Here is a 22,974-nt window from a genome sequence, read left to right on the forward strand (position 1 = left end):
TTTAGCCCAACCACTTGCAGCTTGATCATAGCACTGGTTTGGAGTAAGGCTACATTCTAAAAGTCCTTGCTGTCCCGCTGTCAGAGCTGCAGGTCAGGAGCCAAGTAGTTAGGTTCCTTGGTGTGGGCTCCCATATCTTCTGGGCTGAGGACTCAATAAGCCCACAAGGAGTTGAGTACGGTGCCCATTGTGTATCACGTTATCATTACTAGGGTAAATGCCAGACTGCCAGTCTTCCCCTCAGGAATTGGGGGCTGATGGGATCAATCCAAAGCCTTCTTGCCTTTTTCTCCTGGAGGTCCCTCAGCTAAGTGGAGAGGCAGGGTCCTAAGGAAGGGTGCTCCCTGCCCTCTGGCTTGGGTTCTCACACTCTGAACTCTTGCTATGTGCCAGGGACCTGGCAGATCTGGTTAATGTCAGGAGCTTCTCAGGAGCTCTCCTTGCCAGCCTTAGTTTGGGAGCCACACTCCTGCCAATGAGTTCTTCCTTGGAATGAGAACGGCTTTTACCCAAATCTGTTAATTCTCAAATTTGAACATACTTCTCAGTGATGCAGATTACCAGGCACAGCATCAAACCTGAATCCAATGCCAGGGCCTGGGCCCAGGAGTCTGCATCTTCAATCATTCCCACCTTGATTTGCTATTCTGATGCAGGTGTTCCATGGTCCAAATGTTGAGAAACTGGGAGTGGGGGTTTGAGGGTCCCAGAAGCTGTAGGCTTAACCTCAGAAGGCCTGTGGGGACCTCACCATACAACTGCGTGGCCAGGTCTTTGGAGGCCATGCCTAGACCAGGGCTGCTTGGCCATCCCTGAGGTCACAGGCACTGCCTGCTGCATGGTGACTGCATTCTCTGTTGGCTACAGACAGCCCTGACTCAACAAGCACCTCACCGTGTCCTCTGGGGACCATGGCCATAGCCAGGCCAGCCAGGGATCCCTGGCACTTGGAGGGCCCATTGAGGTAAGTGCCTCACTAAGGTTTTCCACTTCTCTCTGGAGCCTCCCTGCCCAGGGGCAGTGGATGGTGGGGCGGGGTGCGTGCGTGTGTGTGCATGTGTGTGTGCGCGTGCACGCGCACACCAGCTCCCACATTCCCTCTTGGGGCACAAAACGGCAGGCTTCTGTTGTCTGGATGTTCCTGAGCTGCTCGGGCTTCACCAATAGATGTGTGGGGTTTTTCCAGATTGCTGTGGAAGAAGTCAGTTGTTGGCAGCACAGAACATGTCACTTATTTCACAAACCACACAGTATCAGCAACACCAGGAATAAGCCAGAAGCCTACAAGTTGGTCTGCTTAGCAGCCATTAAAAGAAAACAGTTTAAAAATAAGAGTACCCTCATGCATTGCTAGTGGGAAAGTAAAATGATACAGCCACTGTGGAACACAGTCTGGCAGTTCTTCAAAAGTTTAAACAATTCCCATATGATCCAGCAATTCCACTTCTGGGTATGTAGCCAAAAGAAGCAGGATCTTCAACAGATACTTGCACACCCATGTTCATAGCAACGTTATTCACAATGGCCGAAAGGTGGAAATAACCCAAGTGTGTTTTGTTAGATGAGTGGATAAACAAAATGCAGTGTATATATGCAGTGGAATGTGATTCAGCCTTAGGAAGGAAATCCTATCACATGGTACAACATGGATGAACCTTGAGGACATGCTAAGCAAAACAAGCCATTTACAAAAGGACAAATGCTATTAATTCCACTTAAGTAAGATCCCTGGAGGAGCAAAATTCATAGAGACGAAGTAGAATGTTGGTTACCAGGGACTGGAAGGAGGAGGGGGAATAGGGAATTCGTGTTTACCAGGGAGAGGTTTCCATTTAGAATGCTGAAAAAGGTTCTGGAGATGGGTGGTGGTGATGGTTGCACAATATGAATGAATGTACTTGATGCCACCAAAATGAAAAATGGCTAAGATGGTAAGTTTTATTTATATATATTTAGAGAGAGTTATATACATATATAACAACTCTCTCTCTCTCTATATATATATATACATATATATAACATATATATATACACATATATATAACATATATATAACATATATATATACACATATATATAACATATATATATAACATATATATATAACATATATATGTGTGTGTGTATATATATATATATATAACATATATATATATATAACATATATATATATATATAACATATATATATATATATATATATATATATAACATATATATATATATATATATATGTACTTTTATGTGTATACGTATACAACTAACAGCCAGTAAAGAAACGGCCTGTAGCCTGTCATCTAGATGGCCCATTAACACATGTTTGTAGTTATATGTGTTATGTAAATGTACACATGATTTAAAAAGTTCAAAGGTATAAAATTAAAAATCTACTCACTTTCCTATCTCTACTGAATCCCAGTCTCTCTATAAATGTTCTAGTACTTACTACCTTAGGAAAATAGTTTTGAGCTTTTACTTAATGGTCTGTGTATATGAAAGTTACACTGAAGCGGTCATGCTGTCCCTCCTGAGAAATTCCTGCCATATGTGTCTGTGTGCTCTTCCTTGTTTGACAGTTCCACAGAATTTCATTCTGCGGATGGAACAGTTTCTGTAATCCTTCTGCTCTTGGTGGACACTTGTTTCCAGTTCTGTATATAATTATAGTCTGCACTGTTGTGAACATGCTTTGGCATAATATTCCAAAGACACACAGGTCAAATTCTTTGTAATTTCTGGGTCTCTGGGTCTCATATGTGCATTTAAGGCTTTGATGGATGTTGTCAGATTGCTCTCCAGTAGGTGGGGGTGTTTGTTTCCTGCATACTCACCAGTACCAGTGTCAAGTGGCTTTTTTTCTTTTACCAGTCTTAGATGTGATACATACTCCCATCATTTTTACTTGTTTGAACTGTATTTGAGTGATCATCTGGGCCAGGCCACAAGGCAAGCCCTTTGCTTATGTTAGGACATCTTAACATTATGCCCCTGAGGTATAAAGAGAAAATGGGACTAAGGTCCTCAGCCTTGCCGCATTTAAAGATTGCCAGACAGTCAAGGGCAACATCATCATGTTGGTCACTTAAATCTTCCAGTGTCTGTCTCTTTATAAACAATCCTCTGGTGACCTCCTTTGTGCTCACAGCTTTTTCCTTCTTTGGGTAAATTTCCAGGAGGGGGATGTCGGAGTGATAGTGTATAATCTTTTGGAATTTTTAAGGGGTCTGGTTGGCTGGTCCTGTCTCTGTTCATTGAATCTGTCAGCCAAGGCTGGCCCTATGGTGTCCTCTGGCCATCCCAGTCCTTCCAGGGGGTCAGTCCATTTATTGGCTTCAGGTTAGCTCCCTGGTCTCTGAAACTGCCACCTTGCTTCCCCTCGCTGGAGTTGAGATCTTGTGGCGGACTCTGGTGATGTCTGTCAGGCGTCTGCCTTTGCTTTCTTGGGCCTTTGGGATTTGGGGCCTCTTCCCCCACAGGATAGCCCTTCCTGGCTCTAGGCTGGGGAGTGTTTTCCTGGATTGAAGTCAGATCTAGCTTGCTTTAGGGCTGAAGAAAGACTCTGATGAGGTTTATTGTGTGTGGGGGAGGGGGTATTTGCTGGCTACTTGTGTCCTGAGTCCCCATCCTTCCTTCAGTGCCCCACTGAAGGATTCCCACTCTCCCCAGTGGAGGGCTGAGCCTCTTGGAGGGAGGGCCTCTACATCACTAGGTGGGAACCTCAGGTCCATGATCTGTCACTAGCAATGTGGCTATGGGTAGCCCTCTTAGTCTCTCTGTGCCTCCATGTTCCTTTGGAAGAGAACTCAGGGTGTCTGATTCTGTCTCCCTGTTGTTGGGTGTGGGGGGCTTTGTGGCAGGGATGTCAGCACTCAAGGCCTGGGTGGAGCATCTGGGAGGGCAACAGCCTCCAAGAGCTAAACTGGGGATCAGTGTCCTTGTGGACATGGGCCTTGCCCTCTGGCCTGCAGGTTGGACCTCTTTTGGTGCTAAATTAACAGATTTGCCCTGAGCCCCTCTCAGTGACAGATTTAGTTCTGCGGGACCATCTTCCATCCATGACCTCAGCCTGCTTGTCCCACCACCGGCTGTCTCCCATGTCAATCCCCTGAGGCACTGGGGACTTTGTCCAGGAATTGAATGGAGTGGCATCAAGCAGATATCTGTCCTGAGAGAGGCCTGTGCCCTCTAGACTGGGTGGTGCCCAGACTGAAGCCTCATCCTTATGGAGCTGAAACAAGCTGATACCCAACATCCTCGCAGGCCCAGGCCACTTCCCACTCCTGTGCTGCTGCTTTGCTGAGCCTGGTGCTATGTGATGGGAAGGGACAGAGATGACCTCCCCTGCTTCCAATCTGGAGCTTTTTCCAGAACAGTGGGCATATACTCAAGCCAGTAATGCATTCACCTTTAGGGGAATCCAAGGGGAGCCACCTTGAATCAGGGCCATTTGGAGACAGACCCCCTAAGGAGGTCCAGGAGAACAGCCTGGTGTGTGTGTCAGGGCCCAGAGCCTGCCCAGGGGACCAGAAAGGTAATTATTTTATTTTTTAATAAAAATGTGTATTTGTGGGGCACCTGGGTGGCTCAGTCGGTTAAGCATCCGACTTCGGCTCAGGTCATGATCTCGTGGTCTGTGGGTTCGAGCCCCGCGTTGGGCTCTGTGCTGACAGCTCAGAGCCTGGAGCCTGTTTCAGATTCTGTGTCTCCCTCTTTCTCTGACCCTCCCCTGTTCATGCTCTCTCTCTCTCTGTCTCAAAAATAAATAAATGTTAAAAAGTAAATAAATAAAAATGTGTATTTGTGAAGTATAGTATACATACAGAAGTACATGAAAACATGTAGTGTTTAAAAAACGACAGATAAAATACACATGTACACTCTACCCAGGACAAGAAATTGAGCGCTTTACAATCCCAGAAGCCCCCTGCATGCTCAGACCTGATCACAGCCCTTTCCCTCCCTCCTTCTGTCCTCCACCTGCTCCCCTTGCCAGAGGTAACCACCATTCTCAATTTTGTTTTTACACTTCCTTTATTTTCTGACCCTGCAAGTGAACTAATTGTTCTCACCTGTACAATAATACTCTTAGGTGTTTTACCATGTTTTTATCCTAAACAAATTTGTTTATTCTTGAACTTAATGTAAATAGAGTCCTGTCTGTTTTTCCATGGTATCTTTTGTTTAACATTTTTTTTTTCATGTTTGTTTATTTTGAGAGAGCATGAATGTGCACTCATGAGCAGGGGAGGGGCAGAGAGAGAGAGAGAGAGCGAGAGAGAGATCCCAAGTGGGCACTGAGCTGTCAGCTCAGAGCCTGACCTGGAGCCTGATGTGAGCTCATGACCTGAGCTGAAACCAAGAGTAGGACGCTCAACCAACTGAGCCACCCAGTGCCCTGCTTAACATTATTTTAAAAATTGATTCATGTTAATGCTGCTATAACTCATTAATGTATAATTAATAGACATTGTTTTTAGAAAAGTTTTAGATTTACAGAAAAATTGAGTGGTTAGTACATAGTTTCCATATACCTTGTGCATTGTCTCCTTATGTTGGTATGGTACATTGGTTATAATTAATGAACCAGGATTGGTACATTATTGTTAATAAAAGTCCATAATTTATTCAAATTTTCTTAATTTTTACCTGATGCCCTTTTTCTGTTCCAGGATCCCATCCAGGATAGCATGTTTCATTTAGTTGCCATGTGTCCATAGGCTCTCGGGCTATCAATCTTTTTCTTTATAGTTGTGTTTTCTAATGCTTAAGAAATCCTTATCTCAGGGTCAAAAGTCTATTCTCCCATTTGTATGGTGTAAGGTAGGGATCCATTTTTATTGATTTTTTTCATTTATGTTTAAACATGCATAACCATCCATTACTGCAAAATTACTTTTCTCACCAACCTATGATGCCAGCTGTTTTACAAATCAGGTGTTCCTGGAGGAGCACACCTGTCTCTGCGCCCTCCCTTTTGTACCATTAGTCCTTTTTGTATCCCCGCACCTACACTGCACTATCTTAATTACTATAACTTTATAGAGATTGGTATTTGGAAGAACAAGAACCGCTGATGTTATTTTTAGTTGTGTTTTGGCTATTTTTAGCTTTGTCTTTCCATAAAATTGTTAGTATCAGATGTTCTAATATATTTTTTAAGTTAGATTCACAATTCTCAAGAAAGCATATGGTAAAATTAACCCAGCCTGCCTTTCTTCTCCCAGTTTCCTCTTGTAGAAGTGACCACAGTCAATAGTTTTTTGTGTATTTTTCTAGAAATAATCTTAAGTTGCCAAAGCTTGTGTGTATATCACTCCCCTTTTTGTAGTTGGCTAGTTCATCAGCAGAGTTTATTTAAAAAGTAAACAATTTTCAATGGAAAAAAACTTTCTTAACAGGTCATGATTTATAAATACCAAAGAGGTAATAAATGTTAAATTTTGTATATTTTTAGTCCCAAATGAAGTAATTTTGAGTAGTTTCTGAAATTACAAAATGTGTTTTATAATTTCTACTAATTTTGGTGGAAAAGCGACCAATTTAGCTTCCCCAACATTCCTAGCAGAGTTCTGGATGGGTTTGTGTCTCTTCGGTGCTTCAGGGAATCACGTTAGAGGCACAGATTGTTTTTCAAAACAGGAACATCTGGGTCAGGCTGAAATCCGTCTTTCAGCAATAGCTGTGACAGAAATAACACATCTAGGATATTTGTAGAGAGTTATGAATTATATTTGGGATTCCCTGGCAGCTCCTATTGTCCTATTTGTTCTTTCATTTTCTCCTTCTGTTGATTTGTTAGTGTTGCCTCTCTCTGTCTTCTGCTCACCCGAGGAATAGCAACATACTTACCGGTGTATCTGCATCTGAAGCTGGCCAGTATCTTCTCCGTGGGTCCTGCGTCACACAGAGGCCGCAGGTCACTTAGGGCAATTACCTCTGCCCCCATCTAGAAATTCCCTTAGTGTGAGAGTCTGTGGGTGAAGCACAGTTCTTGTTTGTCTGAAAAGCTCTTTATTTTACCTTGATTCTTTAAATACTGTATGTTTTTTTTTTTTTCCAGGTTTAGAATCTAGGGGTTGCCAGTAATTTCTTTCATCCTGTGAAGCTGTCCTTCCACAGTTTCCTGGCCTCTACTGATACTGTGAAGTCAGCGGTGTCACTCCCTCCTGTGAAGGTAAAGGTAATGTCTCTTTTTTTACTCTGCTGCTTTTAAGATTTTCTCTTTGTCTTAGATTTTCTGCAGTTCAATATACCATGTCTGGGGCAGGATTTCTTTTTATTTATCCTGTTTGGAATTTGTTGGCATTCTTGCATCTGTAGACTGCTGTCTTTTATCAGCTCTAGAAAATTCTCAGTCATTATCTCTTCAAATAATACCCTTCTCATACTTTTGTCATTTGAAACTATGATGAAATGTATGTTTGACTTTGTCAGCTTTTCAGTCTATCTTCCAGGTATTTTAATCTTTCTTCTATATTTTCTATCTTTTTTTCTTTTTCTCTGCTGCATTCTGGTTAATCATTTTTTTTATTAAAATTTCTTTTTTAAGTTTATTCATTTATTTTGAGGAGAGAGAGAGAGAGAGAGAGAGAGAGAGAGAGGGAGGGGGGGGGCTTGCATGTGTGCGTGAGTTAAGGAGGGGCAGAGAGAGAGGGAGGGAGAAAGAGAATCCCAAGTGGGCTGCATGCAGTCACGCAGAGCCTGATTTGAGGCTCAAACTCACAAACCATGAGATGATGACCTGGGCTGAAATCTAGAGTTGGATGTTTAGCAGCCTGAGACACCCAGGTGCCCCTGGTTAACTTCTTATCTGTCTTCCTCTTCATTTGTTATTTTGCTGTGTCTACTCTGATGCCACACCCATCCATGCAGTTTTTAATTTCTGTGATTGTACTTCTCATTTCTAGGATTCCATTTGATTTTCATATCTGCTATATGTTCATTTCTTTAGAATTTCCTGTCTCCTGCAGGTTTTCGAGTAGGTTTATTCTTTTCAAACAAAATAAACCAGGGGGTGTTTTTTGATCTCTAATATTTCTAATCTGTGAAGTCTGGGTCTGTCTCTAGTGTGTGTTTCTCCCTGCTGCTTCTCCCTCATGGTACCTTGTGTATTTGGTGAGCTTTTACTATAGGCCACTTGGTAAAATAGTTGCGTAGATCTTCCAATACATAAAACCAAGGTGCATATTCCTCTAGGAGGATTTACACTTATTTCCGCCTGGGGCTCAGGGATACTGCCTGTGACTTTAAAGTCATGCCTTGAGGCTGCAGATCCTCCATAGCCAGTGTTTACACCCCCTTCTAGGGGGTGGGTATTTTTCTGGTTCTGCTTGGTACCACGGCAGGGCCTGCAGCCCTTTGTTTCGGGGAAGGAGGGCAGGTTTATTATCTGGTTTGCCTTTATCCTAAGGTGTTAGCCCTTTGGGGCCACAGCTTAATGTCCTATGAGACTTCTCACTTTTGCTGGGCCCTGGATTTTGACTTTGCCTTTTCTACTCTGCGAGCTATCAAAACCCCTGCTCGTTTTCACAGCTTAGCTTATTTGGAGAGGTAGATGCCACAAGGGGAAAAGAGACCTTGGATATTCTGATTCTCCTTGCTGCTGCTTAGATTTTGGCCCGGAAGTTCTGTACTCTCTTGTAGTTCTTTGATGCTCCTATAAAGAGTAAAAAAATATTTATCTCAGCTTTTTAAAATAAACTGTTTATTTTAGAATATTTATAGACATATGGAAAAATTGAGCACATGGTACGGAGGGTTCTTATATGACCCAGACCCAGTTTCCCCTGTTACTAACATTTTACATGATATTTGTCACAGTACTTACATATTATGAACCAGTATTTATACGTTACTATTAACTGAGATCCATAGTTCATTCAGATTTTAGTTTTTGCCTTTCTGTTCCAGGATCTCATCCAGGATCCTGTATTATTCAGTTGTCCTGTGTCCTTAGGCTCCTCTTGGCTATGATAGTTTCTCAGATTTTCCTTGTTTTTGATGATCTCAGCAATTTTAAGTACAGGTCAGGTATTTTGCAGTCTGTCTTTGGGATTTGTCAGGTGTTTTCTCTTTGATTAGACTGAGGTTATGTGTTTTTTTGGGGGGTGGGTGGGGGGAAGACCACAGGTAAAATGCCATTCTCTTCACTTCACATCCAGGGCACATGCTCTCGAATGACATCACTTGGCTGAGGTAGTGTCTGTTAGGTTTCTCCACTGTGGGTTAACTTCTCCCTCGTCCACACTTGTATGTACTCCAGGGAACGCGGTCACTGTGCATAGCTCACACTTAAGGAACTGGAGTTATGGTTCGCCTCCCTAAGGGCAGAGTTCTCTGCAGAAGCTACTTGGATTTCTTCTGCATGGGAGATTTCTAGTCTCTCCTGCTTATGTCACTAGAGACTGATGGGTATTTATTTTATACTTTGGATTATAATCTAGTCCTACTTTATTTTGTTGCTGAAATTGTTTTAGCTTTGGCCATGCGGAACGTTTTCAGTTAGTTCCTCTGTCCCTTTGACACAACCTCATCTTTGATCATTGACGTGTTGTTTTTTTAAGCCCATCTGCACTTCCTGACACTACAGTGTTCTCCAGGTGTGTGTTGTATTTTCTGCCCTGGCCCTAGACTCCCATCTTTTTTCTAAGCAGATTTGATTCCTGATTCCTTTCATTGGAGAAATGATATCAGAAACCTGAAGCTAAGTATGCTCATTGCTGCTGCAGTGTCCTTGCTTCCCGGCCCTCTCAGTAGATGGTGTGAGGAAGTACATGTGCTTATGTACACACAACTGGAAGTATTTCTATACAGGATCATCTATATCAATATCAAGTGAAACAGGATCTTATACTGGTGTCTCCAAGTGTAATTCATTACCACATGAATCATTCTAGCCCTCTCCCCTGGCTTATCTGTAACCAACATGAGAAAACTGGTTCCCACCATCCGCCATCTGTATCACTATCAGTTATTCTCAGTAACCATTATGACTGGAACCTGTTAACTTCCTCCTGTTTTTTTTTTTTTTTTTTTTAAATTTTTTTTTTCAACGTTTTTTATTTATTTTTGGGACAGAGAGAGACAGAGCATGAACGGGGGAGGGGCAGAGAGAGAGGGAGGCACAGAATCGGAAACAGGCTCCAGGCTCCGAGCCATCAGCCCAGAGCCTGACGCGGGGCTCGAACTCACGGACCGCGAGATCGTGACCTGGCTGAAGTCGGACGCTCAACCGACTGCGCCACCCAGGCGCCCCTCCTCCTGTTTTTTAAAAAAATGAATGACAGTTATTATACAAGCTGTTCTGTACTTTCATGTTTCACTGGCAGACATCTGCTGGACATCTTTCCTTGCTCATTCACACAGATCTACCTCGTGTTTTTTGAAGGCTGCATAATATTCCATTGCACTAATGTTCTTATTGAACATTTTGCCTATTGATGGCCATCCAGGCTATTTCCAATTTCTTGCTACACAATCCTGCAGCAGGATTACATTGTTTCTGTGAACACGTGGCAGGATTTCACTGAAGCGAGGACTTGATCCAAGGGTATGGATGTTTAAAAATCTCATTCGTCAAGTTGCCCTCCTCCAAAGACTGAGCCAGTTTACATGCTCATCATATGCACAAATATGGTTTCCTGATACCAGCTGCAAGGGAGAGACCAGTAGCTGTCAACCTTTGAATTTTGCCAGTCATGTGAAGGGAATTTGCTCTTTGTCGTAGGCACAGCAAATCTGTTTTCCTAACTCTAGAGAGGTGTATCTTGGTCCACATGTTTACCTTGATACATGGTCCGTTTCTCCCTTTTCTCCTGGGATTGTCATGCATGGAAAGCCTTCTCATCTTCCATGTTCTGAGTACTTCGTGTGGTTTTCTTCAAAAACCCCAGACATGCAAACAGGCATACCGTATACCCACATACGTGGCACCTAAGCGCTGAACTTTGTATACACTACCCTTGGTTTCCACTGTGCAGGGAGATTTCTGTCGCTATCTGCTGTTCCAGTTTACTCATTTTCGTTGGTGCTGAGTGATGTGAACATGTCTCAGAGGCACTTCTTGGTTTTCCTGCTGTTGGTCACTGAGGTTGTCTCCAGTGCTTTTACAAACATGCTGGTGTGGCTCTTGAAACACACAGGAGGGATTCTCTGAGGTAGGCATGGGAGTGGGCCTGCTGGGCTGGATGGTGAGGACATCCCTAAGTTCACTGTGGGGTATTTGTTCTGCAGGGTAAAGACGGCCACCTTGTCAGCTGCCAGGCATGAAATGCTAGCTCCTTGTGATTTCACCATTGGGGCTGAGCCATTCAGGTTTTCTTTTTATGTCATTTAGCTAGTTTTCTTTTGGGGGCATAGTTTCATTTTTCAGATCTTTTGATCCATTTGCAACTGAGTACAAGGGATACAGCTGTGTTTTTCAAGATGACCAGTGACATAATGAATAACCCAACCTTAACCTACTAAGCTGAAATGCCACCTTTCCAAATTGAGCATTCAAAGGCTGGAGGTTTAATGTTTGAGGGGTTTGGTGCACATCCTTGCTGTTCTTTTTCTTCATGTTTGTTAGAATCAGTCTGACTAAAATGTGTGCTAGTATTTATCACTAACCCATGAATTATGTATCTTCTATCTCAAGATGTTCATTCCCCGAGTTATTAAAGTTTCCTATGAACAAGATACTACCATTGATCTAGTAAGACTCTCGGGGCTTTCTGTTCACTCCTAGGCATTGTCCCTTCTCTTGCCAGATTACAGTGACCGTCCAGACAGTGCTTAGTTAGCAATAGCGGATGGTGAGTATAATTCTGGTCGTGTCAGTACTTGTGGTTTATTTTCCAGCAATTATGGCCTATTTTATAAAAAATGAAAAATTTTATCAAATGTTTCCTTCATATCTGTAGTTGCTAGGACTTGTATTATTAGGTTTATAGTATCATCTATCCTTGCTTGTTTTTGTTTTGTTTTTCACAACATAAGAATCCTCTGCGGGGGGGGGGGGGGGCGGCGGGGGCGGGGGCACCTGGGTGGTTAAGCATCTGACTCTTGGTTTTGGCTCAAGTCATGATCTCACGGTTTGTGGTTCGGGCACTGTATCAGGCTCGGCGGCATTGGTGCGGAGACTGCTTGGCATTCTCTCTCTCCCTTTCTCTGCCCTTCCCCGGCTTGCTCTCTATCAAAAAACACTTTAAAAAAACAAAACAACTCATCTTAGGGAAATTAGGAAATTATAGAAACACCCCACCCCAACCCTGTGCCTGGTAGAGGAGCACTAAGTAACCATCAAATGGGTGAACGCTAGCGTTTGTTGATCTGTTCACAGAAGTGTAGGATTTTACATTTGCCATCTGAACAGTATTAGAAGCATCTCTCCATTGGTACATCCTCCAAGCTGCTGACAACTATCTTTGAAAACCCCAACAATAAGACATTCACATTTGGCTTTCCCCATACTTGAAGGGAGACCATTTTGCAGATCTCGTGTCATACAAGCAGACCTCCTACCACTTGGCTCTCCTACCCAGAAAGTCAAGTCTAAGACCTTCCCCCAGTGGAAGCCAAAACTCTTCAGGGTGCAAGACTGGAGGCCCTCAGTGCATATCACCCACCCCTCCTGCATGAGAACACTCAGCACCACACTGTGAACTTATCGTAGAATAGATTTATTTACCTGAAACCATGTCTGTGCAATGCTTGTTGCTATACCAGCACAGAAATAAACAACTGATCTCTATTTACAGTCTAAAGTCAAACATGCGTTGTGATAAATTGACGTTTAGCATTTTATTAAGATAAATGCATCACAATATCTGTATTGCACCAACATCTGTCTACTGCTTCTGATTTCATTAAATAAGTTACATTTAATACAGTGCAAAATAGCTGTTTGCACACTCGAAAAAAATAACTGAAGTTATGAACTGGAGGCCTACGTTTTAACCTTTCAACACCTGCAGTGTTTTCAATAAATTTATAAATAAGCAAACTGTACAGAGCCAATTAAAAAGTAGCATGTTTAAATGACACCATAGAGAAATCTAGCTACTTACAACTGAAGGCATGCATTACAATTGAATATTGTACATTTATATAAGCTATGACATTTTGCACAGAGAAATATGGAGACTTGGCTGATGGCTTCTAAGTTCTTAGATGAGGTTTCAAAACCTCAGTCTTCTTGCAGCAAAGAAACCAAAGTTCGCTGGAGAGGCTTTCTGATTCATTAAGCTAAATTGTACATTTGTAATTATTATTTTGATTTAAAAGCTAAACCCGTTGGTAATACACGTTTCCTCCACATAACACACAATGAGTTGGGGACTTTTTTCTACTTTTCTTTTTCCCCCAACATCAATCATGCAGAGGGCTGGTAGATGTGTTGCTAAAAACGCACATGCACGCAACCGAACACCCTTATATTTCTGCAAAATGGTTTAGGAAGCGGTTACTCCAGTATTGCTGAAAAGGAAAGAGAGAGGAAATCAGCTTTATGAAATATGGGGAGGAAATGTTAGAATAACCATTTAAGATTAATAGTGACAAGGAATAGTGAAAAGGAATGTTCAGTTTGGTTTTTTTAAGATTTCAAGACCAGCATTTCTGATTAACTGTCCCTGAGGTGCTGCCTACATCAGGCAGCAGCCAGAAGCACTGGCTTGGTACAAACCCTTCATGTCGCCTGGCTACAGAGCAAAGGCCACCCTGGCTCATGGAAGAACCCCACCAGGCAGACACATTCTTGCTTCAGACACGGAAGGGCAACGGGCAAGAGGGGAAAGAGTTCTCGGTTAGCAGTGTGGACGGTAAGGAGGGTGACACACAGGCGAGCAGTGCGGCTGAGTGCGAAGCCTCTACCTCCCCTTCCTCCCCACCCCATTCCTGTGGCTGGCTGAGCGGTGGTGGCTTTGACAAAATTGGTGGTTATGTTAAAAAGGCAACAGCTGATTTGGCGGACTTAGCCCATGGGCGCTGCAGACCCCTCTGGCTCTAGGCAGTGGGGAGCCACTTTACAGACCCCGAGCTAATGCCTGTGGTCTCATATTCCAGAAGGTCTGCCGCCTAAAGGACATTCAGGGAGCTGAGGCCCCTGTCTGAGGGTGATGTGATAGCAGCTGCTTGCGGGGAGGCTGGCACTCGCCCTGCTTGTCTGTGAGCTCACGCAGCTCTCTATAGAAAGTATCACCTGCACTGTGCAGATGAGCGCCTGGAGGATGTATGACGTCGCCATCTTTTAGGCAAAGGCCTAACCAAGAAGCCGTGCAAGGCCTACCTGCCCATCGGTGAGAACACGAACAAGTTCTGGTAGGTCTGAAAAGGACACCGGTACTGATGGCGGCAAAAGCAGAGGCCGCCTGGGAATTTCCTGCAGGTGCTGGGTGAGGATGGGTCTGGTCTGGGCACCTGGCCCTCACTGTGGGAGGCCTGAGGCCCTGGATGCGTCCACAACAGTACAACTGCTGAGGAGGCGCTGATGTGGCAAAGCCTGAAGCAGAGGGCACAAGGGGATGCTCCTAGCTGCCTAGGCTGAGGGAAGCGGGTGCTGAAACTGCCTCCAGGCTGGATGGGCCTGAAGCTGAGAAACCACAAGGCAACAGCCTGCCCAGGCTGATCTGGAGCTGTGCATTTCTCCGACAGCAGCAAACAACATTTAACTTCTTTTGTGAAGGCTACTACTTCGAGGAACCAAGTCAGGAAAAGCTGACTATTGGGTAAGTTTGGTTTCCATTGAATAGCACACCACCCGACAAGCTCAGACATCCTGTTCTGGTTTGGAGCCAAGGCACACTCCTTGCATTTGGTCCTTTTTAGGCCTCATGATGCCAAAACTGGCAAAACCCATCCTCTTCCCTGTTACACGCTCTGCCAAACCGACCAACCTCCCTTTCTCAGAGACCTCATGCAGTTAGGATGGGACTTCTGTCCCCTTACACTCGGACCTTGCAAGTTGGCAGTACCCTGCCCCGCTTGATGATTCCCACCAACTCTCCCCCAAACTGGAAGCCTTTATTTACATCACATCTTTTGGCTGGTCCCAGATCTGGGCCCCCAGAGCCTTCACAGGAACACTCAGGGCCTCATGGGGAGGGAGCTCCTGCTTAGGCCTCCTTCGCCCTGGTTCCGGACAAGGCTGGTTGCTAGCAGAGCCATGCCCTAAATAACTCTGCTTTAACTTACCCTGGAGAGAGAGAAGACAAGTCCCAGCTGCAAAGGATAGGACCCAGAAGGTGAAAAGAGGTGGCCTACTTGAGACCAACCTATTGGATGCACGAACTGACTGGTTCAACTATTTGCTTTCACTAGATTTTTGCTTTTTAATGAACCAGGTAGCAAGGTTCTTGGATGAATCCTTGCAGCTAGTAAAGACCAAAGAACCACAAGTTTTTGAGAGTCCTCATCTTGGCATTAGCAAAGGCAGCATTCTCTCAGCCTGTAAGTTGGACCAAAGCAAAATGAGCTTCTCTCTCCCCAGGCTCTCCCTGACATCCGGCTGTGCCACTGACCAAGGCAGCGCATGGAGCCTATAGATGTCACACCTCGCGTCAGCTAACCCAGCCCCCGTGTGCACAGGTACCACGCATCGTACACTTGTTGCACTCAGAGACTGTCACAGAGCACAGCAGTGCATGACACAAGGGGCTTTTTCATGTCACACAGCTAGCTCACTCGGTGGCAGTCACCTTTAGGCTAAAGCATCTGGATTCCAGGGGATACTCACGTTAGTTGATGATGTTGGAAGGCATTGGAGGAAAACACCATAGTTAGGACAGTTAATGGCTTACACACTGTTGGTAAGACTGATCTCGAACATGCGCAAACATTTATCATAGTAACATGGTGTTGGTTAGTGCCACATTCAAATAAAAATAGTTCTATACAATATGTTCATTTGGTCATGTGCTATTTACAGATTTTACAAAAACACACACACACACACACACGCACGCACGCGCCCTTATGTTCTCTACACCAGGCTACAACAGGCCAGCAGAAACTTGCATAAAAAGTGTCACAGATGACAACTGGTACGTATACATGAACTCCTACAACTACCTATGCAGCAGAACAGGATCTTTCTTCCCCTAGAGCACAGTAAAGCTAAAGTTCTGAGCTAAGAACTTAAGAGAAAATTGGACACGGCTGTTAGATAGTTCAAGCTAAGCCACTTAAAAGTTAAAAACAAGACAGTTATTTTTCTGTCCATTTAAAATGTTTTATTTTCCTTTTTAAACTAGATTGTGAAGTGCCACTGAAATAGGCAATGTTGGCAAAACAATGTCTGTTACAATAAAATACATTAGACATTTAAATAAATAACCTTAAAAACTACGTGGGGGGACATGAACCCAGTCGATTGTATCTGGAACAATGTTTTCTGCACAAGCGAGAACAGGCATACCTCTTGTTAAGACTGATGTAAACAGAACCATCAAAACCCTACAGGAGAAGCAGCCGAGCAGGGCTGGGAGTGTGGGGGGTGGGGGTGGAAGTGAATGGGGGCCACAGGGGGTGAGGGGAGTGGCAAACCAAAAAATACTGACTGAGGTAGCAGTACTCTGCTCAGTGCAGAAAAATTGGCTTATGAATAAAAATTAGACTGTGATCTCAGATTAAATCCAGATGATCATGCAGAAGACACAATACATGCTATTTAGTTTTAGAAAAAAAAAAACACACACATTCATTTCCTAAAATCTGCTGCCAATTAATTTGCTGACAATGTCTGCTGGCTCAACTATTTTTTTTATACAAGGATGAGTATTAAACAGAACACTGTACATGCTTTTTCATCTACAAAAAAATATTTGCATAAAATAGTGTTAGTTCTCTGTACATGTCAATGGACACTTTAATTATGTGTATAAAAAAGGAAAATCTTGCCCCACTGGAGTCAGAAAAAGCAAAACAAAATCTAGAGTATGAAATCTCCTTCACCAGCCAGTATGTTCATGTGAAAATTCAGCAGAAATAGACAGTTGCTTTAAACAATAAAAAAATTAATTGATTAAGTTAAACATCTTCTTTATGTAAAACTGTCAGTCAAGACCAGAACATATCACTAAAGTTAGTGTCTGTGCTATAGACCCAGATCACCAGGGGCATTATGAGCAGCACAAACGGCCAGGAAATCCCATCGGTGCATGCCGAGAACGAGCAGGATTTGGTGGCAGGCTGCACACACTCTTTACCAGGTTCCAGGTAGTTGCGGGCCACAAACTTGAGTGTCTCATCCATTAGAATCACAGGCAAGGAGATTTTCAGCACCATCAGCCACTGGGTCAAGTTCAGCGGTGTGATCTGGAAAATAAGCTGAAATACAAAGAAGCTTTGTCAAGTTCCCAAACTTGCAGGACAGGCACTTAGGCCCCAGCTCGGTCCTGGTCCCACCACCGCTTACTGGCAAAGGTTCCACGTAGAGGATGAGGAAATGGAGCGACATGGACAGGCAGATGGAGCCCACAAGCCAGATGTTCTCCCAAGGGGGCATCCTCAGCAGAGACTGGTTTTCAGACAAGCTGCAGAACAAGGAGAGGGACATGACACATGCCTGTCCAAAAGGCAAACACCTTTGTTACAAGTGACAAAGACCATTCGGAGCTATGCTTTAATAGGATAGCGGCTAACTTGGCATTGCCCACTGACCCAATTCTTTTGAGTGAAGTTTCTACTGTGGCAAAATTAAAGAAGAATGCTCAAATGTAGGACAAACTTCCAATTTTAAATCTAGGCTTCCTTCGGCACAGATGATTTCAGTGGACTCCAAGATGCTCTCAATTGCCCTTGATGCTATTTTGGGATTTCCATTTTTGTCATGGGCTTAATTGGATGATACCATTTATCTCACTGCTAAAGAGCAAAAGCACCTTCCCTGTGGGCACTGGCGTATAGGGGCTCTGAAGTCCCTATTTTTGGCCTCTGCTGTCTCATAAAGAACGTGCGGTTAAACCCTCCCACTACTTCCTGGAGGTGATGATGACTTAAGCTTTTAAAACCGGTGCTGCTTGTTCTCTTTTCTTTCTGGGAGGGAGGAGCTTTCCTGAGATCCTCCATCAAGCAGGACACACAGTTCCCCTAGGCCCTGCCTGGCTGGGGGAGCTCTCGCCCCAGCCTGTGGAGGACTCACTGACCTGTTGAGGGCGTTACACATCTCTATGGTTACTAGAACAGACAGCGCCATTGTCATCGGGTACGGGGACTCAAAGATTGCACAATCCACTCCTTCAAAGTCCGGGTTGTCTTCTTTACACTGTAGGAAGTGGCTCTGCAACAAACACCCAATCAAGTTCCTGATCAGCCAAGTCCATTTCCAAGGTCCATGCCCCAGTGACACAGCAAATCTCAGAACACAGACCCACAGGAGACCTCAATCCATCCACCAGAGAAGCCCTGGTCCTTCAGAATAATCTTAGATGCAACTGTTTATTATTGCATTAAGCATTAAGATGATTTAGTAGGCACCAAAACCACAAAAACTCAAGGACAATCTATGCTTTGCCTCTAAGGTACAGGAAAGAAAGGTGGATACGTACCAGTTGGTAGAAGGACACCCTCGGACCCCCGTCGGCAGCAATGAACCACCACGCGGCAGCACCCACAGTAGCAGCGCCAACGTAACCTGGTAACAGACACAGGCAGGGTTTGCAGCCCACAGCTTATACTGCGGGCTCTGCCTCACAGGCCAATCCCCCGCAGAGATGAGACCTGGTTTGTCGATGGCACTGGAGAGCTTTGCTGCCACTAGCAACTGCTCACTCACATCAGCCCAAGCAGCTAGACGGTGGGTCTCTGCAAGGAGAGGGGTGTCTGGTACAGAAAAACCAGGCAACTTTTCTTCCAGAGTTTATGAGAAAAAGGAAATACTGCAACTGGCAGGGACCTCGACGACAGCCATGCCTTCTCTAACTGGCAGCAGGTACACACATACTCTATGTAAGCCCTTGCTGCGTTGGCTCAGATCACAGCACCCAGGACTTTTAGGGAAACTGATGCTCCCAGGTGTACGCTTATTTGCTCTATCAAAGGCCTTGCAGAACCTTTACGTGGAAATGCTGTCAGAGCAGTTAGTGCAGAACACAGGCAACATGCCAAAAACCCAGAGCTGATTCTGGGACCACCCTCCCTCCCAACCTATCAGTTCTGAACTCAACAAGTTTACTGCAAAGCAACGGGGTAGTGGAGAACAAGGGACCGGACACCGTGAAGATGATGCCGATGCAGCAGCACCCACCACCACGACACAGGTGCACCCCCTAACCCGGCAGCTATGGGCAGGAATGAGAGAGCTGGTGCATGGGGACAAGGCAGCGCTACACACACCGATGTAGCAACTCCCAGCAAACAGGGAAAGGTACACGGAGACAGGGTTCAGCACACAGGTGTTTACAGCACACCAACACTTATGAAAATAAATACATGAAATAGATCTGTTTGCTAGACTTATTTCTGGGAGGGCACGTGAAAAACCCAATGCTGGAGGGCAACTGACTGGCTGAGAACCTTCTCACGCTATGCCAGTGTCCTTTTTGAATTTTAAATCATGCGAACTTATTAAAACAAAACCAAAACACCTTCCTATGGAACCCCAGGGAAGTTATTTAAACTCTGTAGGCCTCACTTTTCTAAAGTTGGGGGACAAGAATCAGCAGCTGGGCCAAGAGCATGAAGTCTACAGAAACAATGTATGTAGAGGAACATGACCTGTGGTCGAGGCTCCTGTGTGTTTACCAACCTCTGCAGATCAATGCACATCACCCTTCTCTACTCAGGGGGAGCAGGGCTTAGTTTCATAGCTTTGGGATGTAAGGCCTGACCCTGACTCACCCCTATATCCCTTTGCCCTTAGATTAAATCTGAAAATCTCATTCACAAAGGCCCAAGGGATAAGGATGCTAAAACAAGGGACTAACTTTCCTGTAAACTGGACATACAGTTTACTGAACTCCATTTTTTTGCTACCCTAATATGGGGATAGAAGAAAAAAATGTGTGTTAAGGGATGAATTTACAAAACCTTGGCTTATGAAGATTACGTTTAAACATCAACAACATAGGGGCGCCTGTGTGGCTCTCAGTTAAGCATCCGACTTCAGCTCAGGTCATGATCTCACAGCTTGTGAGTTCAAGCCCCGCGTCGGGCCTCTGTGCTGGCAGCTGAGAGCCTGGAGCCTGCTTGGGATTCTGTGTCTCGCTCTCTCTTGGCCCCTCCCCTGCTCATGCTCTTTCAAAAATAAGTAACATTATGGGGCGCCTGGGTGGCGCAGTCGGTTAAGCGTCCGACTTCAGCCAGGTCACGATCTCGCGGTCCGTGAGTTCGAGGCCCGCGTCAGGCTCTGGGCTGATGGCTCAGAGCCTGGAGCCTGTTTCCGATTCTGTGTCTCCCTCTCTCTCTGCCCCTCCCCCGTTCATGCTCTGTCTCTCTCTGTCCCAAAAATAAATAAAAAACGTTGAAAAAAAAAAAAATTAAAAAATAAATAAATAAATAAATAAGTAACATTAAAAAAAATTTTTTTTTAAATCAAGAATATAAAAAACTGTACTCACAGCCAATAGCTAGGTAACGGAAAAAGAGCCATCCGCTGATCAGTGGTTCCTTCGGGTTCCGGGGTGGTTTGTTCATGATGTCCAGATCAGGTGGGTTAAACCCCAGTGCAGTGGCAGGCAGGCCGTCTGTCACCAGATTGACCCAGAGCAGCTGGACAGGAATTAAAGCCTCAGGAAATCCAAGGGCTGCAGTCAGGAAAATACTGTTTCCACCCAAAGAAAGAGAAAGACCCCAAATTATCTTTGGCCACTATTTAAATAGCATTAGTACCCTCTCCTCCTCCCAAAATCAATGGACAGTAACAATGACTGCTTGAAATAACTTTTTTTGGCCATCATCAAACACTCAGTATACCTAATTTTGAGTTAAAGTAAAATGTTAGAAGGCCATAAACTCATTTCTATGTTCTAGGGTATCCTTCACCGCCCAAGACAGCCAAAGACAGCTCTCCAGTGAGCCAAATGAACCTCTACCTTCCTTCCTCTCACCTGGCCCTCCCTCCCGACTCCTGCACAAAGACCAAAGCTGCTGCCACATGAACAAATCTGGAAAACTGGTCATCCCAAGCCAATTTTAGAAAAAAGACTACAAGTGCTCTTTCGCAGGGACCCACCAGACAACTTCCCCCACATTCGAAGAGATGAGGTAGCGGATAAACTGCTTCATATTGTTGTAAATCGCCCGCCCCTCCTCGACAGCAGCCACAATGGTGGAGAAGTTGTCGTCAGCCAGGACCATCTCAGAGGCGGTTTTAGCCACTGCCGTGCCAGAGCCCATGGCAATGCCAATCTCCGATTTCTTCAGGGCGGGAGCATCATTCACACCATCCCCGGTCTGAAAGGGAATGCGAGAACTGGTTTCTGCACACCTGCCATCACCTCACACACGCACCCCGACAAAGGCTTCACTGTCCTGAAGCAAGGGCAATGAATGGAGCCTTGGGCTTCTGGGCACAGTTAGAGAATTTTCAGTTTTACAAATTGGTGTCACAAAATGCACTTCACCTGGGAAACGTACAACTGGTGAATGAGCTTACCGAAGAGACTTCGGAGGGAAGTGGCACAAAGGGGACTTCAAATTCTTCTGTGTTATTTTTTTACCAAACAAAACACAAAACCACCCACGCGGCAGTAAAGATGAAGCACATGTATCACACAGACAAATCTCAAGTACACTAGGTGCACTATTCTAGGAAACTAGAACATGCCATTTACAAAGATCAGAAAAATACTAAGTATCGTCTACAGATACAAAGCTATCACTCCCATTTTTCTTTAAACTTTTACTGAACACCCAACATTCAATTCAGAAAAGTGGTTCCCTTTGAGAGAAGGAAGAACACCTGTTAATATATTCTTTCAAATAACACCTTTTAAAAAAGTTTCACAGACCAGCAACAGAAAGCAAACACTCCACAACGTGAACTTGTCTGGGTGAAGAATCACACAAAGGGAAGAATCCCGGAAATGCCTCACCAATAAGCAGTTCTTAATGCTTCAACAGTACATCTAATTTCAGGTAGGGTTATCCAAAGATTGGGAATAGAAAACAGAGGAGTTCAGTCCTGAATCAATTTTTAGAAAACTTGAGAGAACATGTATACTTTAACCAAGACAAAGACTAGATATCACCACATACATTTCCCTGTGACTGATTCAGAAGGCATACTTCAACATCGTAAACTAGTCTAGAATCTTCCCTGAAGGTAGTAATACATAGCATGCCAACTACTGGTTAACAGAACCCTAGAGAAACGGCTCTGACCATGACAAAAATCAAGATATTCCAAATTTGGGAGCTGTTACTAAAAATTTAACAGTCAAAATTACAACTTGCTGTATCTGTGTAGCATGAGTCCAAAGGTACTCACCATAGCTGTAATCTCATCAAAAGACTGAAGAAACTCTACAATTTTTGACTTGTGGGAAGGCTCAACTCGAGCAAAACAGCGGGCATTCAAGCAGGCATCTCTTTGGGCTGAAGGACTGAGCTCATCAAACTCCCGACCCGTAAAAGCCTTTGACGTCACATCCTCGTCCTGCCCAAAGATGCCAATGCGGCGACAGATGGCCACAGCAGTGCCTTTGTTGTCCCCTGTGATCATGATCACCCGGATGCCTGCTTGCCGGCAAAGCTTCACAGAAGAGGCCACTTCAATTCTTGGAGGGTCCAGCATGCCCACACAGCCAACGAAAGTCAGATTAGTCTACAGCAAAAGAATCATCTTACGTTAAAACAGGAAGTTCTAGTTTCTCCCCTAATGTAAAACAAGGACCAGTTATACATAAAGAGCAAAGGCCTCTCCCATTTTCCTATGGTAAATTCTGTAGCTGTGACTCTTATCTAAGATTAACATTCATACAGATATAAATCCAATGAGGAATAGTATTTCTTCCAATGAACCAGAAAGGAATAAAAAACATCACTACCTTCTTGA

The 22,974-nt window shown here is 44.3% G+C and overlaps 1 protein-coding gene and 2 long non-coding RNA genes across 5 annotated transcripts in view; 2 read left to right on the forward strand and 1 right to left on the reverse strand.

Annotated features, from left to right (window-relative positions):
• Positions 1 to 2,251: 2,251 nt before the first annotated feature.
• On the forward strand, positions 2,252 to 7,547 carry LOC131489366 (uncharacterized). Its single transcript, XR_009250507.1, has 2 exons — positions 2,252 to 4,530; positions 7,060 to 7,547. It is a non-coding gene; the product is annotated as an uncharacterized LOC131489366 (long non-coding RNA).
• Positions 7,548 to 12,645: 5,098 nt separating this feature from the next.
• The window catches only part of ATP2A2 (ATPase sarcoplasmic/endoplasmic reticulum Ca2+ transporting 2), a 59,143-nt gene continuing 48,814 nt past the window's right edge, over positions 12,646 to 22,974 (reverse strand). Inside the window, exons 14-21 of one of the 2 annotated variants that reach the window (XR_009250501.1) lie at positions 22,408 to 22,743; positions 21,151 to 21,371; positions 20,537 to 20,739; positions 18,527 to 18,612; positions 18,125 to 18,258; positions 17,395 to 17,512; positions 15,715 to 17,306; positions 12,646 to 13,457 (exon numbers count right to left, since the gene is read on the reverse strand). Coding sequence is in view for 1 of the 2 variants with exons in the window: in XM_058691278.1 (XP_058547261.1) it covers positions 13,444 to 13,457; positions 17,186 to 17,306; positions 17,395 to 17,512; positions 18,125 to 18,258; positions 18,527 to 18,612; positions 20,537 to 20,739; positions 21,151 to 21,371; positions 22,408 to 22,743 (1,233 nt within the window). In the remaining variant the exon portion in view is untranslated. The remainder of the gene's footprint in view (positions 13,458 to 15,714; positions 17,307 to 17,394; positions 17,513 to 18,124; positions 18,259 to 18,526; positions 18,613 to 20,536; positions 20,740 to 21,150; positions 21,372 to 22,407; positions 22,744 to 22,974) is intronic. The other variant, XM_058691278.1, reaches the window with a different exon arrangement.
• On the forward strand, positions 13,457 to 21,157 carry LOC131489363 (uncharacterized). 2 transcript variants are annotated; one of them, XR_009250503.1, is made up of 3 exons: positions 13,457 to 15,566; positions 18,500 to 18,909; positions 20,949 to 21,157. It is a non-coding gene; the product is annotated as an uncharacterized LOC131489363 (long non-coding RNA). The 2 variants fall into 2 exon arrangements; XR_009250502.1 differs by lacking the exon at positions 20,949 to 21,157 and having other exon boundaries at positions 18,500 to 19,419.

This window comes from Neofelis nebulosa, chromosome 11 (genome assembly GCF_028018385.1).
Source record: "Neofelis nebulosa isolate mNeoNeb1 chromosome 11, mNeoNeb1.pri, whole genome shotgun sequence".
Classification (NCBI taxonomy): Eukaryota; Metazoa; Chordata; class Mammalia; order Carnivora; family Felidae; genus Neofelis; species Neofelis nebulosa.